Source organism: Artemia franciscana, unplaced genomic scaffold (assembly GCF_032884065.1).
Source record: "Artemia franciscana unplaced genomic scaffold, ASM3288406v1 PGA_scaffold_32, whole genome shotgun sequence".
Classification (NCBI taxonomy): Eukaryota; Metazoa; Arthropoda; class Branchiopoda; order Anostraca; family Artemiidae; genus Artemia; species Artemia franciscana.
Window position 1 is genome coordinate 3,043,317 of NW_027062665.1, and position 19,779 is coordinate 3,063,095.

Consider the following 19,779-nt stretch of genomic DNA (forward strand, 5'->3'; position numbering starts at 1 on the left):
TTATATCCTCTAATTGTTTACTGCTAAATTTTATACATAAATATAGTCTCTTTTCCTAATTAACAGTCTTATCAGACTTTTTATAATTTGAAGCATGTTTTGTTTTTCCTAAAATACGCACCGTATCATAAATTAATTTAGTTTTTGAATTACATGTTGTTTTATTATTCAAATCCAAAATAATTTTATTAAATTATTCCTTGATAACTTATTTGAACATTTTATTATACTAGCCATACCATCAGACTCAAATAGCTGGCAAAAATCCGTCAAATAAATTTTTAAATCTATATGATTTTTTCTATAATTTTTCCTATGCCCATTGATTGATTTTTACGTTTAGTGGGATGATTACAAGAGGGGTGATCCGTTAATCCGTTTATACAATTAACAACAACATTAGACATGTCTTCATATTTAGCAACTCGATCATTCAGCCTAAAAGGATAAGCTGTACCGAGAGCATGAATCCAATAATCTTCACGTTTAAGCAATTTATTATTTTTCCATTCTTTAGTTAAATTATTTAAATCCAGATATTCTAGAATTGTGATAGTTAGATTAGTTAAAGAGCAAGTACCATTATTACAGTATTACACTTGACAATTTTTTGTTTTTCCCCGTTAATTGCACTTTTATGTTCCGAAAATTTCATATGCATGTTGTTAATACTTCCCCCGGATACTGTAAACCACAGATTTTACTTTCTAATAGATAAATAATATTAGTTGTTTTACAATTTACATTCCGCAGAAGTAAACATTGAAACTTTTTATTAGATAAAGTGTTCTTAACGAAAGTCCGAGGGGTGAAATAATCTCGGCAAAGAAAACAACGACAGGTACATTTACCAATATCCGGTAGACAACTTTGAATATTACTATTATCCTTTTTATTCAGTAAAACATCAAACAATAGCACCATAACGACATACAATACCATATCCATTGCATATTCGAAAATCAAGCCCATATCCGCCAACAATAAGGCCTTTCTAACTACCGGAAGCGTAGATCAAGACCGTAATACAGTGTCTTAGCTACCAACATTAATACTAACCACGTACAAAATAAAATCTGCGAATAATTATCAGTATCAGGTTAAAAGCTTGAACCAGGGTTACGGCCTGTAGGTAAAAAATTACTCAACAATTCCTCCTCCTCTACCAGACCCAACCATGATTCGTAAAATATAATGCAGGTAATTATTTGGTTAAAATAAAAGGTTTACCGTAATTTTACGGACCCCTGTAAATTTGTTATTTTGTTTGTTTTACCTATTTGACAGTTATGCCGGTATTTTATGTATTTTACCAATATTTTACCCTTATTTTATATATTTTATAACGCCTAGTTGTTATCATGGTGCAAAACTACCCAAAGACTGGGAGAAACAGGTTTGGAAATGGTATTGTTATTGTGAGTTTTACTGGAGACACAGCAGGTCAAATAAAAAGTTGCATAATTGTTAATTGCGTTCATTAATTTTGTTGTGAAGCGTTTATGATTGAGAGATAAATTGATATATGACTAGCCCTTCTCTTACTACATATCACCTTATTTACATTTGCTTATTCTCTGTCACTGAACAGTCTAAGTAATATGTCCACTGTAAAATTTACAGAAAGCAATATAATTTCGCCTGTGGGTGTGTAGTAATATTACCCAGTTTAAAGCCGAAAACAGACGTAGCTTTTTTCGGCACTGATTTGGTAAATCCGTGTCGATTTGCAAAGAACACGGTGCCAATTTGAGCTTGAAAATTTTTTAGTTTTGGTGCTGACTTGCAAAGAACAAAACCAGATTTCATTGTGATTATGAAAAAAGGTAATCCTTAACAGTTTTCTTCTCTTCAGCATGAAAATCAAATGATAAAAATAATAATAGTTAAGTATTAAATAATGAAAGAATTCAAAATTTAATCCAAATTTTTCAATGAAATATATATTTGAAAATAACGTTAATTTTTATAATAAAAAAAATTATCATTTGACAAATGGTGTCTGTGTCCACGATTTTTAGATTTGAAAACATGGTGCAAAGGATATTGTTTTGTACTGCTATCATTGGCCCAATGAGCTGCTGAAAGGATTGCCAGTAATAGCTTTGTGTGTTCTAGAGTTATGGCCCGAGACAAAATTGGCGTTTTTATCGAGCTTTTTTTAAATGCTAAATATTTTGATTAGAAACTGTCCCAAAATTCAAAGAAGTTTGAGGAATTAGGGGATTGGACCCCTACTGGCCCCTGCCTCCGAGCCCAAGCAAATCAACGCCTATTTATTATAAATAAGAAAATGATTATTAATCAAATTCATGTTCCCCAAACTCAACAGTATATTAAAGTAAAGATAGTCTGATGGTTTGAGAAAGAGGCAAATCTGGCATAAACCTTTTTTAGCATTGTATAAAATTGATGTCATTTCACTTGTTGATAGATAGTCTTGTCATGCGTACATCTTGCGCATTCTAGGGCAGAACTAAGGTAGATAGTCATGGAATAAGGGTATTCAAATAGCCTATGAATTTCTATTAGCCATTTGAAGGCAATTGGAAATCCCAAGTAAAATGAGGCTTTCAAAGATTAATGACTGACTATGTCCATAGGACTTTGAAGACAATTGGGTAACTAAGATTCTTCTCATTATATGAGCTATGCCTACTGGGAAGGTGTGCTGGAATTGTAATACGGACGATCGAGATTTTTGGGTTGACTTATGATGGACAATATCAACTGGACTTGTAAGCAAAAATTTTTGTTGAACTCACAGGTAAACAAGTGACCTAAGCCTAAATGGTTTGCGCTCTTATAGTCTCAGGTAGACTATTGTGATTTAGGATTGACAGATGACCGACAAATCTTTTTCTTAGTTAATTAATTACTGTTAATTTACTCTAATCCAGGAGCTTATATTTCAGCGTATTTCCATGAATTTTGCTGAACGTTTCATGTTTTTGTTTGCTTTATAAAAAGTAGATTTTAAAAACGATTGAAAAAAAATCTGCAAATGTATCCGATTTGATGTATATATGTATTTTCAATATAGGTGTAACATTTGCGTATTTTTTTAAACATAACTAAAGAAAAAGCAGTTGGGTTTATTTAGTAATCTTTATTGTTTAATTTTTCTATGTCTGTTCAATCTAGATTTTGTTTCAGAAATTGATGATACTTTACCAGGTGAAAATGAAAAGCCCTTCCACATTCCGAACCAATTTTTGTCTCCGAAATGTGAAGATATTCCTTGTCCCACTATACCCAGCATTTCAGGACCATGTAAATTTGAATATGAAACCCTGGAATCCGAAACCACATGTCCTGACAATGAAGGTATATCTCAAACATTTGGTTTTGTTAGAATTAAACGTATCGGATAATATTATAATGGACAAAAGTAGGACAAAAGGACTTGATCTTAAGATGGAAGTTGTTTTATTTTATTCCAATGTGCAGATATTTGCCAAACCATTTTTTTAGTCTTTTATGAAAGTTTCCAAATTTTCATTTGAAAGTAGCTTTATGAAAATTGTTTTTCAAAATGCTTCACAATAACTTCTACTGCTGTAGACCTCCTTATATCCTAGTCCTTAATTTTATGGACTAGCCGAAAATACCTAGTCCATAATTTTCATTTCAAGTTAAAAGTTTCTTTGATTATCCATAGAATTATTTGTCTTAAATACACAGCTGGAAGAATATAACGGGTTCCGCAAATCATGAAGAAACTCAAGTTTTAGTCTGGTATAAGATTAAAGGGGGTATTCAGGAGGCTTATACCCCCATGTTGTCCCGGCTCATCAAAATAACTTCGATGGAACGTTCGTGTATGAGGGGTTCTAATTAACTTGAAGAGAAGCTACATATAAAAAATTCAGGAAAGAGTTAAAAGGTCCATTTTAGGGGGTTTATGAGTCGTAGTTGCCAAAGACGCTAAAACGGATCTAGTAAAAAATATTGTGAAATTGTAGCCTCTTGAAACTTGTCCTTATTGATTGTATATATCTTGGGTTTGAGTCTCCAACATCATCTATGCCTAATAATGGTTTTGCAAGAATTCTGTTACTGTTACTACTTTTTCAAATAAATTGTGAGACTGTGTGATTTATGGCCCTCTAAATATACACTTTTTGTAACAAACACATTTTATTAAATTTATTAAATGTGTTTCTGTAATTTTTAACACGATTCTGGTCATGGTTGATCTGATCAATTGCAAGAGCTGCATAAGAAACCTTTTATTATATGTAGATTACAGCTACATTGCCCAACAGCAACTGAACTTCTTCAAACCCTTCCGACTCTAGAAGTACTGCGAGTATTTTTGGACAAATTCTTAAATTTCTCAAAAAACAATTTATAATTTTATTGCATAAAGAGTCTAAGCGGTATATTACCCTTGGTATCTCTGAGGAGTTGTGGATAAAGAAAAAAGTCCTGTCTTTCCTGATAGCTATAGTGATTTACTTAAATGTGGTTTGCTGTAACATCAAAAGTTACAACCTAATATACAAAACCGTTATTTAGACGTAGCTGATGTTTCCTTATCATAAACAGCAAACACATAGTATGTTTTGATTGTTCTCGAGATCGTCCTCAGCATTTCCTTTAAGTTTCATCTTAATACTCTTAAGTTTGTTGAATACCCAGGATCAAACATGCCCTCTTTTCTTACTAAAAACTTATATGTTGATAAAAGCAACTGCCATAAATTACAGTCCTTGCCCGGAAGCTATGGGAAACGGTGTCAACTCTTGAATTATAGTTATTCGACCTTTGGAAAACTCTGAACAAAGTTTGCCTTAAATTTTGAACGGAAGTATTATTAGGTGTTGGGGCAAGGGAGGAGGAAGAGCTGGTTGCCCTCTTAACGCTTTTTTTCATCTTAAAAGGGGCTCTTTAACTTCCAGTTTCCAGTTCAATGCGTCTCTTCCACAGTCTGAATGACGCCTCTTCCATATAAAAATTGTATATTAGCAGTAGTTAAATAGTATATGTTATAGCCCTTACCATGAGGTATGAAGGGGCGTTGTCAACCTAGGACGCAAATATTTATTCCACCTTTAGTTAACTTTAAACGAAGTATTTATCTATAAATTTGAATCGGGATAACTTTTGGAAAACACTCATGGGGCGGGGTTGATTGCCCCCCACTTGCTGTTGTCCCTTAAACAGGAACTACTTGTACTTCCAATTTCTAATCGAAAGCGCCCCCTGGTCTCACTTTTTTGGCGGCGATCGTCCATAGCCTTTATGTCTTGGTGATATCCTTCACCTTCCACATCGCTGATGGCAACTTTTGTTTTTGAGAAACAGTGAAAATGGCGACGTAAATGTACAACTTCACCGCTATCGTTATAAAAAAGGTTTCTGAAACGTATGAGCATATTGTTTACCAGGTTGACGTATTGTTGTAAATATACGGCAAAACAAAAACCCGGCCAGTAAGACTGGTGAAAAAAGTTGAAATCGGGAAAAAAAAAATTGCCTGTCTTTTTTTCAGATGTTAATGAAAATGGTTAAAGATTTTGTTTTCCTTGGCTTAATAAGTTAATACCCCTCCTCTATCATAGGCAGCGCAATAATGCTGTCTAATTAAAAAATGATGTTTCCTAACAAGCAATCCTTAATCCAATTCTCACTTGTGTTGGAATTCTGTTCTCCCAATTATTTTAATCAGAAAAAGGTAAACTAATTTTACAGAACTTTGTGGCCACTTAAGTAAGAGAATGATATTTTTAAGTAAGAAAATTGGCTGTTTAAATAAGAGAATGATATTAACGTCTGGGAAACGGGTGGTAGCCATAATCTTTTTCGCAGTTAAGACATCGTTCATTAGAAGTACATAACCCCTACTCCCTGAAGACGACCGCGATCTAGCAACCAATCCTTAATCCAATTCTCACTTGTCTTTGAATTCTGTTCTCCCAATTATTATACCTTGTAGCCACTTAAATAAGAGAATGATAATTCTTAGTAAGAGAATTGGTTATTTAAGAAAGAGAATGATACTTTTATCGTTCGGGAAACGGGCGGTAGCCCTACTCCAGTTTGTAGTGAAGACACCTTTCATTACAAGTACATAACCCTAATTCTGAGGAAAGAATTGGGAAAAAAAACTTTCGGAAAGTTTTTTTAATTAATTTTTGTTCGTTTTTGATAGCAAAAATTCCATGCTTTTAAAAAACTCCTTATTTTAAAATAAGATTTTTTCAACATTAAACGTTCATTAAAGTATCAAAACTAGTATCAAAGTAACAATATCAAAGTAAAGAAAGGATCAAAGTCAGCAAAGTATCAAAGTAAACAAAATATCAAAGCAACAATAGTTAAGTTTCATAACTCAGAGCCATTTCCCCGGAGCCAAGGGGGGGGGGAGTTAACTGCTGAAGCATATTTATTTGGCCTTTGAACTATTTTGAACAAAATTGTTATATTCAGACTTTGACAGTATGCCCTTTGGGAAAGTGGGACCTGGGCTAGTTGGCTATTATCACTTTTCACTCTAAAAAAGAGCGAGAAGTTTCGATTTTCGATCAAATGAGCCCCCTCCAAAGTTAATACGAACACCTCTTCCTCAGAACCTTATGTTCTATTAATGGGCAACTTCCACAAGTTACAATCCTTGCCCCAGCATCTAGGAAAGATTTTTCAACCCCTAAGCTTTATTAATTTTATTTTTTGAGACTATTTAGAACAAAATGATTACATAAAAATTTTGATTGGATGTATTTGGAGAAAAAGCACAAGGGGGGAGGCTTGTTACTTTTTGATCACTTTCGATTCTTAAGAACGTGCAATCTACATAAGTTACAATTCTTGTCCGGGTGCTATAGAGGATTTTTTAACCCCTTCTTTAGAGAAATTTGAATTTTGGAGTATTTTAAACAAAATGGATATCTCAAAAGTTTTATTGGATGTATTTGGGAAAAAAGGTGTAGGGGGGATAGATACCCTCCGATTATTTTTGTAACTTAAAAACGTAACTAGAAATTTCAACTTCAATCAAACGAGCCATCTCTGAAGTTTATACGACCACCCCTTTCATATAACCTTGTATTTCCTTTGGCATAGCTTACAACACTTGCCCTCGGGCTTTGAGGGGAAGAGTCGACCCCTGAGTTTTTGTTATTTGATCTTTAAACTATTATGAACAAAATAGCTGTCCCGAAATTTCGATTGGATGCATTTTGGGAAAAGGGCCTCAGGGGGGGCCTAGTTTCCCTCCGATCATTTTTGACTCTTGAGAAGGGTACTAGAAATTCTCATTAACAATCGAATAAGCCACCTAAGAAGTTTATACGACCATCCATTCCATAAAAACAGTATGCGCCCCTAGGGCACATTTTTCAATACTTGCCTCCTGGTTCTTTGGGGCTATTTTATCCCTGGAGCTTTTGTTATATTTGATTAGCTTGTGTTATATAGAATGGCTACATACAAAATCGATTGGACGCATTTGGGAAAAGAAGTTCGGGAGGAGCGGAGGCTAGTCGCCATCAGATCACATTTGACTCTCAAAATGTGAATTAGAACTTTCAATTTCTAATCATTTGAGTCCCCTCCAAAGTTTATGCTATCATCCTTTCCACTAAAACCTTATATGCCCCGCGGGATAAGTTACAACCTTTCTCCTGGCTCTGGTGTGCGGGGGTCTTGGGGTTTATGTTGACAACGAAGTTTTTGTTATCTTATTGTTGGACTATTTCAAACAAACTGGTTATCTCAAAATTTTTATTTGATGCATTAGGGGAAAAGAAGGTGTATTTTTCAGGGGGAGGGGGATAGATGCCGTGTGTCAACTCTTGATTCATAGAAAGGTAACTAGAACTTACAATTCCCAATCAAATAAGCCACCATCGAAGATTAGACAATCTTCCTTACATAAAAAGCTTATACACCTCTGGGGCATAATTTAATGCATTTGCCCCCGGGCTCCAGGGGGCTGTGTCGACCAGGGAGTTGTTGTTGTCTCATGTTTGAGCTATTTCAGAAAAATTACTGTCTCAAAATTTGTATAAGATGGATTTGGGGGAAAATGACTAGGGGATGAGGGGGGTGGGTGTTTGCGCTCAGATCGCTTTTGACTCTTAAAAAGTGAACTAGAACTTTCTATTCCCAATCAAATGAGCCCTTTCCAAAGTATGTACGAGCTTCCGTTCCATAAGAACCACATACGCCCCAAAGAATAATTTACAACGCTTGCCCCCCGGGACTTGGGTGGCTGGGTCGACACTGGAGTTTTTGTTATATAACCTTTAAACTATCTTCAACAAAATGACTACCTCAAAATTTTTATCGGATGCATTTAGGAAAAAGGACGTTGGAGGGGGGGGGGGTTTAGTTGCCCTCTCATCACTTTTGACTCTAAAAAAGGGCACTAGAAGTTTCGATTTCCAATCGAATGAGCCCCGTTAGAATCACGAAAAAAGGGCAAAGTGGGACTAGTTGCCTTCCGTTCTCTTTTGACTCTTGAAAAGTTAATTAGAACTTTCAGTTTCCAATCAAGTGAGCCCTCTTTGAAGTTTATACGAACATCCCTTTCATAAGAACCATATATGCCCCGTGGATATAACTTACAACGCCTGCTTGGGGCCCTAGGAGTTGTATAACGCCGGAGTTTTGTTATCCGACCTTTGAACTGTTTAACAAAAAAATGGCTATCTCAAAATTTGTATGGGATGGGTTTGGGGGGGACTGGTTGCCCTTCTATCTCTTTTGACGCTTAAAAAGTGAACTAGGACTTTCAACTTCCATTGAAATGAGCCCTCTCCGAAGAATGTTCGAACATGCCTTCCATAAGAACCACATATAAAAACTGAACTAGAGCTTTCAATTTCCAGTCAATTGAGCCCTTTCTGGAGTTTATACGAGCACCCCTTCCATAACAACGATACATGCCCCAAGGGCTTAATTTACGCCTGTTCTCGGGCCCCGAGGGATTGTGTTGACCTCAGAGTTTTTGTTATATAATCTCTGGACTATTTTTAAAAAAGGGCTATCTCAAAGTTCTTACCAGATGGGTTTGAGGAAAATAGCGTGTGGAAGGGGGGTCTAGTTGCCCTCCGATCTCTTTTGACTCATAAAAAGTTGACTAGGACTTTTGATTCAAACAAATGAGCCCTTTCCAAAGTTTATATGAGTATCCCATCCATAAGAACCATATATGCCCCCAGAGCATAACTTAAAACGCCCTCTCCTGGGCCCTTGGGGGTTGAATCGACTCAAGAGTTTTTCTTATCTTATTTTTGAACTGTTTTTAACAAAATGGCTATATAAATATTTTTATTGGATGGGTTTGGGGACAAAGTGCATGGGGGGGGACTAGTTGCCCTCGGATCTCTTAAGACTCTTAAAAAGTCCACTAGAACTTTCAGTTTCCAATCAAATTAGGCCTCTCTGAAGACTAGACGAGCATCCATTTCATAAGAACCATGTACGCCCCCAGGATATAACCTACTGCTCCTGCCCCGGGCCCTGGGTGTTTGTGTCGACACTGGAGTTTTTGTTTATCTAATTTTTGAACTATTTTAAAAAAAATGGCTATTTCAAAGTTTGAATCGGATGGGTTTGGGAATAAAGGGTGTGGGGGTCTAGTTGCCGTCCAATCTCTTTTGACTCTTAAAAAGTAAGCCAGGACTTTCAACCAATCAAATGAGCTCTCTATGAAGTTTATATGAGCATCCCTTCCATAATAACCATATATATCCTCAGGGAATAACTTACAACGCCTGCCTTCAGGCCTTGGGGGTTGTATCGACACCGTAGGTTTTCTTATCTGATCTTTGAACTATTTTTAACAAAATTGCTCTTTCAAATTTTTATCGAATGGGTTTGGGGAAAAACGCTTGGGGGCTTGTTGCCCTCCAATATCTTTTGAATCTCAAAAACTGAACTAGAACTTTCAAATGACGCCTCTCTGAAGTTTATACGAGCATCCTCTCCATTAGAACCGTATGTGTCCCCAGGGCATGACTTACAGCGCCTGTCCCCAGGCCCTGGGGGGTTGTGTCGATTCTGGAGTTTTGGTTATATGATGTTTGAACTACTTTTATAAATGGCTATCTCAAAGTTCATCGGATAGGTTTGAGAAAAAAGGGCGTGGAGGGGAAGGGACTAGTTACCCTCCCATCTCTTTTGACTCTTGAAAAGTGAACTAGAATTTTCTGTTTTTGATGGAATGAGCGCTCTCTAAAGTTTTTACGAGCATCACTTCCATAAGAACCACATATGCCCCCATGGCACAACTTAAAACGCCTTCCCCCGGACCAGGGGGGGGGGTTGGGTCTACATCGGAGTTTATGTTATTTGATCTTTGAACTATTTTTAACAAAATGGCTGTTTCAAAATGTTTATTGGATGAATTTCGGAGAAAAGAGCGTTTGGGGGGGGGGGTTAAGTTGCCCTCTGATCACTTTTTACTCTTAAAAAGGGCACTAGAAGTTCTGATTACCAATTGAATGAGCCTCCTTCAAAGTTTATGTGACGACACCTTCCATATGAAGTGCCTTCAGGAACAATAAATAATATTACATTGAAGTCGTATAGCGTTTGCTACAGGCAATGCTATAGCGTTGCTATCTGCCTTTTTACCATTTTTAGCCAAATGGCTATTTCAAAAAAAAAATTCTGATGCATTTGGAGAAAAACGGTGTGGTCGGGGAGGGGGGCTAGTTGTCCTCTGATCTCTTTTTACTCCTAAAAATTGAACTAGACCTTTCACTTTCCAAACGAATGAGCCCTCTGTGAAGTTTTTACGAGCATCCCTTCCATATGAACCATATATGCCCCCAGGTCATAACTTACAGCGCCTGCCCCCGGGCCCCGGATGTTTTGTTGACGCCAGAGTGGTTTGTTATCTAACCTTTTAACTATCTTTAAATAAAATGCCTGTCTTAAAAATTTTATCTGGTGCATTAGGGGGAAAAGGGCGTGGAGGGAGGCACTATTTGCCCTCCGATCTCTTTTGACTCTTAAAAAGTGAACTAGAAACTTTCACTTTACAAACAAATGAGCCCTCTTTAAAGTTTATTCCAGCATTCCTTCCTCAAGAACCATATATACCCCAAAGGCATAACTTACCCCGCCTGCCACTGGGCCCTGGGGGGTTTTTTCATGACTGGAAATTTTGTTATCTGACCTTTGAACTATTTTTAACAAAATGACTATTTCAAAATTTTATATAATGTATTTGTGGGAAAAAGGATTTGGGGCGGAGGCTAGGTGCCTTCCGATCACATTTGACTCTTTAAAGTGAACTTCAACTTTCAGTTTCCAATTACATGAGCCGTTTCTGAAGTTCATACGAGTATCCCTTCAATAAGAACCATGTATGCCCCCAGGGCATATATAAAACATCTGCCCCTGGGTTCTATAGGTGTCGTGACGACGCCGAAGTTTTTGTGTTATCTGACCTTTGAGCTATTTTTAACAAAATGGCTATCTCAAAATTTTATTTGCTGCATTTGGGAAAAAAGGCATGGGAGGGGGGCTAGTTGCCCTCCGATGTTTTCTGAATCTGAAAAAAAACGAATTAGAACTTTTAATTTCCAATCAAATGAGCCCTATCTGAAGTTTATATGAGCATCCCTTCCGTAAAACCCATATTTGCCACCAGGGCTTAACTTACAACGCCCGCCCACCGGTCCCTGGTGGGTTATGTCGACACCGGAGTCTTGTTCTCTGACCTTTGAACTATTTAAGAAAAAATGACTGTCTCAAAATTTGTATCGCTTGGGTTTGGGGTAAAAAGGGTGTTGGGGGACTAGTTGCCCTCCCATCTCTTTTGAATCTTAAAAAGTGAAATAGAACTTACAATTTCCATTCAATTGAGCTCTCTGAATTTTATTTGAGGATCCCTTCCATAAGAACTATATATGCTCCCTGGGCATAACTTACAACGCTTGCCCTCGGGCCGGGGCAATTGTGTCGACACCGGATTTTTTTTATCTGACCAAATGACTATCAATGACTATGTTAACAAAATCACTATCTTAAAATTTTTATCGGATGCATTTGGGGAAGAATGGGCATGGGTGGGTCTAGTTACCCTCCGATCTCTTTTTACTCTTAAAAACTGGACGCCTGGCCCTGGGCTCTGAGGGATTGTGTTGATCCTGTATTTTTCGTTATATAATCTTTGAACTATAAAAAATGGCTATCTCAAAGCTCTTATCGGATGGGTTTGAGGAAAATATGTTGTGGTGGAAGGGGGAGCTAGTTGCCCTCAGATCTTTTTTACTCTTTAAAAATTAACTATAACTTTCACTTTACAAAAAAGGGAGCCTCTCTGAAGTTTATACCATCATCCCTCCCACAAGAACCATCTATACACTCCCAGGGCATAACTTATAACACCTGCCCCGGGATCTGGGCGGTTGTATGGTCACTGGAATTTTTTTATCTGACCCTTTGAACTAAGCTTAACAAAATGGCTATCTTAAATTATTTATCCGATGCATTTTGTGGGGGGGGGGATGAAGGTGGAGATAAGTTGTCCTCCAATCACTTTTAACTCTTTAAAGTTAACTACAACTTTCAATTTCCAAAAACATGAGCCCTCTTTGAAGTTTATATGGGCTTCACTTCCATAAGCACCATATATGCCCAAGGGCATAACTTACAACGCCTGTCCCCGGTCTCAAAATTTCTATCTATTGCATTTGAGAAAAAGGGCATGAAAGGGGGCTAGTCGCCCTTTGATCTCTTTTGACTCTAAAAAATGAACTAGAATCTTTAATTTCCAATCAAATGAGTGCTTTCTGAAGCTTATACGAGCATCCCTTCCATAAGAACCATATTTGCCCCAAGGGCATAACTTACAAAGCCTACCCCCGGACCCTGAGGACATGTTTAAACACCAGAGTTTTTATTATATGATGTTCGAACTATATTTAACAAAATAGCATCTCAAAATTTTTATCGGATTTATTTGGGGGAAAAGGGCATAGACGAGGGGGGCAGTTGCCGTTCGATCACTTTAGACTCTGAAAAGTGAACTAGAACTTTTAATATCCAATCAAATGAGTCCTCTTTGAAGTTCATACGAGTATCCCTTCTATAAAAACTCTATTTGCTCTTAGGGCTTAACTTACAACGCTTGCCCCCGGGCCATAGGGGGGTTTTGGCGACCCCAGAGTTTTTTTTTATATGATCTTGATCTATTTTTAACAAAATTGCTACCTCAAAAGTTTTATCGCATGTATTAGGGGTAAAGGGCTTGGGGGCTAGTTGCCCTCCTATCATTTTTAACTCTAGAAAAGGGCATTAGACAGACATGCAATGAGACACTTTTATTATACATATCGTCAATATACAAAAGAACCACGTCAGTCACTTTAAAAAGTCAAAGACTTGTTGGTAGTGGCTGATAAACATTCAATGAACAACATTAACAAAAAAATGAAATGGAATGAGACGAAAATGTGGGAAAAGAAAACTGAAGGAAAATTAAGAAACAGAGAGACAGAGAAGAAAAAATCCTACGTAAAAAAAATAAGACTATAAGCCATACCATTTATATTATTTACTTAATCTCTTCCCAGAAGGTGGTTCTTCAGTCTACTCTTAAACTGGCAAACATTTACTGATAACCTTATACTCGTTGGTACCGAATTCCATAGTACTGGTCCAGCAAAATTGGAACTAAAACTTGCTCTCTGAGAGCTGCGACACTCATCTACCAAATCATCCATATTTTTAGTCTCATAACTGTGGTATGAAGAATTCCTTGTAAACATTTGACAAAAAATTTCAGGGGACAAACCATAATTACTATGAAATACAAAAATAGAATGTTGATAATCATGAAGTTGGCTGACATTTACGAATCATGAGTTTCTTATAACAATTACCTGTATAATTTTCACTGTGGACATAATTTCCTAATAGTTTAATAACTTTATTTTGTAAAACCTGAACTTGTTTAAAATTTGTATAAAACCTACTAGTCCTTATCACACAACCATAAGAAATATAAGGCATCACAATGGAATGATAAAGAGTTAAAAAGGCAGAACAGGGTAACTGATTTTTTTCAGACGCCGAATCAGACCAAGCCCTTTAGATACCTTAGCTGCCACCTGATCACTATGTACTTTCCACAGCTACTGCACCACAGCTATTTGTTTCAATGGCCTATTACCAAGAAATATTTTTCCACTTAAATCAACTGCACTTTCTGTCCGACTAAACAACATAAAATGAGTTTTTAAAACATTAAAACAAACAGCCTGTCTATTTTTTCAATTGAGATGATTGCTATATATAATAGGTATTGGAATTTATTAAATCATATTGGTAAGCCCAGAGTTGGATGATATGCTCTGACTCAGCATCAGCCCTTAAGTACCTGATAAATGAGCATGAACCTGTTCGTGAATTAGTTTGTAATATCCACCAAATAGTTAGGTCGTCAGAGCTTGTGGGAAATAATATATTTCTAGTCTGGGTCCCAGCACATGTGGGAATTGCAGGAAATGAATCTGCTGATATAATGGCAAAGTGGGGTATTTTAAATGGTCAGATTATAAGTGAAAATTCCACTCAAAATGAATGTTTTGCATGTATTTATAAGGTGTTATGTGATAGAGAGACCAATAATTTTATTAGAAGCTGCATAAATCCAATTTTAGAACTTAATGATTATAAGGCACCACCTGATGAACTTGTGCATGATGTTAGATCTGTTGCTGCTACTGTTTTTAAATTGAGGATACGTCATGCCAAAACCCGCTCAGTTTTACATAAGTGGGGGAGAGTTAGCTCGCCCTTCTGTGATATGTTTAATGGGTATGATGATGTTAGGCATATTCTCATGAAGTGTCAAAATATGAAGCACAAAGAAATTTGTTCAGAAACCAAATTATAAAGTATTTTGGTGCTTTTACAATGAGAGCAATCCAAGGTCAGGCTAAGTCCCCTGAGTGGGTCCATAGAAAGACTATGCTGTTGTTGACTAAGTATATAAAGAGTTGTAATCTGCATAACATTCTCTGATTTTTTCTTTCTTTTTATGTTATAATGTATTGACTTTTATATTCATTGTGTTGATTTTTCTATTTCGTATTAATGTTTCCATTTATAAATTTTTTAATTGTAGTAACTGCATTAAATGCTATTTTTATTGTATTGACATTTTTATCTACTTATTTATTCCTGTATTTTAGCTTTATTTAAATCTGTGATACAGATATTTTAAGTAATATTAGCAGAATAGAGGTGTGATATACATACTAGTGCCGGTGATTTAAGCAAGAACACTCTGTACAACGTCCTAGTACTCTCCTAAGATATCATAAGTGTTGACGTGGCCCATGTCAAAATTTTATTAGTGTGTTTTCAAAAGTGTCGTGGCTTCATAAGCCCAAATTTCAAAAGAGGATCGCATGTATACGAGCGGTTAATTCGCTCAAACGTCAACTAAACAACAAAAACAACTTTATTTTGTAAGACCTGAACTTGTTTAAAATTTGTATAAAACCCACTAGTCCATATCATACAACCATAAGAAATATAAGGCATCACAATGGAATGATAAAGAGTTAAAAAGGCAGAACGGGGTAACTAATTTTTCTCAGACGCCGAATCAGACCAAGCCCTCTAGATACCTTAGCTGCCACCTGATCACTATCTGATTACTAACTCAGAGTTTGATCAAGGTGAAAACCAAGGTATCTCACCACAGCTACTTGTTTCAATAGCCTATTACTAAGAAATATTTTTCCACTTAAATCATCTGCACTTTCTGTCCGACTAAACAACATGAAATGAGTTTTTAAAACATTCAGGAATAAACATTGGAGCCGTCTGACCTAGACTATAGCGTTATTTCTAATTCCCCCTTTTTTCAAGATGTTTTCCCCTCAGGGCTGCCAGTCAAGCGGGATACTCCCGGATGTAAATGAGGATGAACGTATTGCGCACACGTGGATGTTACATCATAAAAATGTAAATTTAAACGCACGTGTTATTGTTTTTTTTTTAGCCTCGCTAGCTGTGAAAACTAATGACGTTTAATCCATATACTACACTAAAGCATGAAGAAGATAATGGATAAAGGTTTGATTCAGTTATATTTATGTAATATATAGAAGTCAGTGGGAGTGAGTTTGAAGACCCGGTACCAACCGGCCTAGGCCTTAAACTGCTGGGGACAGGCACCTCAAGTACCCGCACTTCCTATAATACTTTATTAGAATTACGTAATTTCTTAAAGAGAACCCTTTGGTAGCTGACTGGAGGATCTTTCATTTTTAATAAAAAAAAGTATCTTTAAGTGTCAAGAATTAAAGAAGTTGTCAAGCTTTATGCGTGTTCTTTTTTTTTCTGTTCCCTTTTTGTTTTTCTTTTATTTGTTTGATAATCCTCTTTATTGCATTTGTGTTGTATGCAGAGGGTAACAATAAATTATTATTATTATTAAAATCCCGTAAAATGCGTAAAATACCGCAAAATATATAAAACAATAAAATAGGTATAAATCAATGTTACGGGACCCCTAAGGCTACGGTAAAATCTGTAAAATACAGAATTTTACTTTTGCCATTTACAACACTAGTCTGACGTAGTATTCAACTTTGCAGTTACCCCCAAATATGTTTGACTTCAACAAATGATGTGCATTCTTTTCTTTTTTTTTTTCCTCCTTCATAACTTGTTTTTAAAATCAGTAGATTTCTTTTTATTTTCAGGTCACTTATCATCAAGCGTGTCTGGACTACACTTACAGGGAAACACGTCACTAGTTGCTTCAAAGAATTTATCTGCCAATTGTTTCTCAAATTCATTTGCTTTGGAATCTGAAGAAAAAAACTTAAAAATTCAGAAAACATGTTTGAAAAGTCGCCTTCAAAGTAAAAAGCATAGAAAATTGGAAAGACATCAAAGAACACGTAAAGGTGAAAAGATGTATAATTGTGGTTTATGTGACAATTTTTTTTCTAAAGTGCACGATCTGAAACGGCACCTAAGAGTGCACACTGGTGAGAAACCTTTTAAGTGTGATGTATGTCACAAAACCTTTTCGCTGGTGCATAATTTAAACACGCACCTAAGAGTGCACACGGGTGAGAGACCTTTTAAGTGTGATGTATGCGACAAGACCTTTTCGCTGGTGCATGATCTGAAACGGCACCTAAGAGTGCACACTGGTGACAAACCTTTTAAGTGTGATGTATGTGACAAGACCTTTTCTCAAGCAGCATCTTTGAACAGGCATCAAAGAGTGCATACGGGTGAGAAACCGTTTAGATGTGACGTATGCGACAAGATCTTTTCTCAAGCATCATCTTTGATCACGCATCAAAGAGTGCATACTGGTGAGAAACCGTTTAGATGTGACGTATGCGACAAAAGCTTTTCGCTGGTACATAATTTAAACACACACAAACGAGTACATTCGGGTGAGAAACCGTTTAGATGTGACGTATGCGACAAAAGCTTTTCGCTGGTACATAGTTTAAACACGCACAAACGAGTGCATTCGGGTGAGAAACCGTTTAGATGTGATGTATGTCACAAAAGATTTTCGCTGGTACATAATTTAAACACACACAAACGAGTACATTCGGGTGAGAAACCGTTTAATTGTGATGACTGTGACAAGAACTTTTCTCAAGCAGCACATTTGAACAAGCACCACAAAGTGCATACGAAAGAGAAACCTTTCAAATGCGATGTATTTGAGAAATCCTTTTCTCAGCGGGAGTCTTTGAACAGGAATAAAACACATCATACAGGTGATAAACCTTTTAAATGAGATGTATGTGACAAAGCTTTTTCTGTAGCGAATATTTTGGAAATGGGGCAAAGAGTACATACATGTGAGAAATTGTCGAAATGTGATACTTGTGACAAAACTTTTTCTCTATAACATAATTTAAACACGCAACCAAGAATACATACGGGTGAGAAACCGTTTAAATGACATTGTTGCATGTGAGAAAACCTTTTCTCTTGTAAATATAATCTAATATATAATCAAATATATGGAAGTCTAATAGAAGTCTACAGTATCCGAAACTTAAGCGTTTTATAAGTAGGATTTTGAAGTATCCAAAAATTGTCCCAAGTAAACTAAGTATCATCAGTTCAGATGTTTCTCATATAATTTCCCACTAAATGTTTTTCTTAGGGGTCATGTATTTATTGCAAGAATGTAGCAACAGGATTAGAGTAAAAAAAAGAAGTATATAGGATAAACTTAGTCTTATTGGGACTTAGGAGTTCCACTTTGGCAACGGTATTTTTCAACCACTTTGTGTCCTTGGGCCAAGAAAACCCAAACGTACGAAAACGAACTGAAAACACCATGGTTTGTCCGTAAATTATTTTCCAAATGACACAAAATCCTTATCTATTTTGGGAAATTGCATTTGTCAAATCTCGAAAAAAAATTTCTTTTTCCTACTTGAAACAAAATAATAATTAGATACGATGCAGATTTTCAACCCATTTCTGTCTCAACTTGAGCTAAAATACTTGTTTTTCTGAATTTTCTTGAAATTTTCGAGACATTTGGTTTGTTTACTAGCCTGGTCGACTAACTGAGGGGTAAACGGGGCCTGAAAATGGGCTAACTATTTTTTTTTCTAAAATAAAGGTGGAAATACTTGTTCTTCGGGTCTGAAATAATTGCCCTTGAAGCCTTGAATAGGAATTTAAAGTAAGAAAAAAAGTCTTCCATTGGCTTTGGAACTCCAACTGCAACAGTCTTTTAAAATACGGTCTGGACTTTCACTGACAAGTTTGACGTGCTTCAGGACCGTCATGCACACAAAATTTCATGTCATGAGCAAAAAAAGTAGTGAGGGGATAAGTCTCGTCCCCCCCCAAATAAAAACAAAAATTATCTTAAAATGTCAGATTTAACCTTAATTTTTTTAAATGATTTGACGTTGATTTTTGAATTAAAAAAAAGGGAATAGTTGTGGGAAAAGTCAAAGTCATGGCCTCTTGTAGAAAACAGCCAAGACAGATTGTTCAATTAAGTGGGCAGCCCAGTCAAGGTTAATTTTATCCCTTTGATTGCCGTTGGTACTGTCTCCCATTTATGCTACACCTCTCCGTGCATGTGTGTCCCTTCACAAATGCCGAACTAGAGTCGTACCTGTTGGAGGTTCTCGCTGGGGAACACACGCAGGTTGACTACGGGTTGACTTATTTGAAAATTTATGCAAATGAACTTGCAATTATAAACCAAGGGATTTGGGCCAGAAACAAAAAATTCAACTGTCTATAATTGACTACAAAAAGAGCAGTGGACATGGGCTAGATGGGAACCCCATATGAGAATGAGTATATTGTTGGTATGTGTGAAGCGGATGGTTACTACCACTTGAGCAATCGTCTAACCATTGACGGCTTTAAGGATTCGTGCTTTAAGTGGCAAACATGGGCTCAATGAAATACCAGATGAAAGAGGACTATGGTGTTGGTATGTTTCCGGTTTAAAAATAAAAACAAATCAGAGACGCTTAAAACTTATAACTATACATTCCTTTGCTAAGCGGAACAAAATTTTGGGCCAAAATTTAGTATTGTATTTCCCTTGAAAAGAGCCTACATATTGTTTATTTTTGCCACTGAGGCCAAAAAGAGTCAAGTCTTTGGGTCTCAAATCGGCTGGAAATGTTTATTCATTGTTTTTGAACCTTGTGTCAAGAAAACCCCAATGCAAAAAAATGTATTCGAATGACCTTTTTTGTTTAAATTTTTTTTTGTTAATGATCTTTTTTGGTTTAAGTAAATTCCAGTTACCGGTTGTTCAGCTTTGCTTTAAGCTTA

At 36.3% G+C, this 19,779-nt stretch overlaps 1 protein-coding gene across 5 annotated transcripts in view; it reads left to right on the forward strand.

Moving 5' to 3' along the window:
• LOC136041651 (zinc finger protein 664-like) overlaps positions 1-18,965 on the forward strand; it is an 87,817-nt gene extending 68,852 nt beyond the window's left edge. For 4 of the 5 annotated variants that reach the window (XM_065726358.1, XM_065726359.1, XM_065726356.1 and 1 more), the window contains exons 3-4: positions 3,157-3,327; positions 16,668-18,965. In XM_065726358.1, coding sequence (XP_065582430.1) covers positions 3,157-3,327; positions 16,668-17,752 — 1,256 coding nt within the window. In that variant the 3' untranslated portion in view covers positions 17,753-18,965. The remainder of the gene's footprint in view (positions 1-3,156; positions 3,328-16,667) is intronic. The other variant, XM_065726360.1, reaches the window with a different exon arrangement.
• Positions 18,966-19,779: the final 814 nt, after the last annotated feature.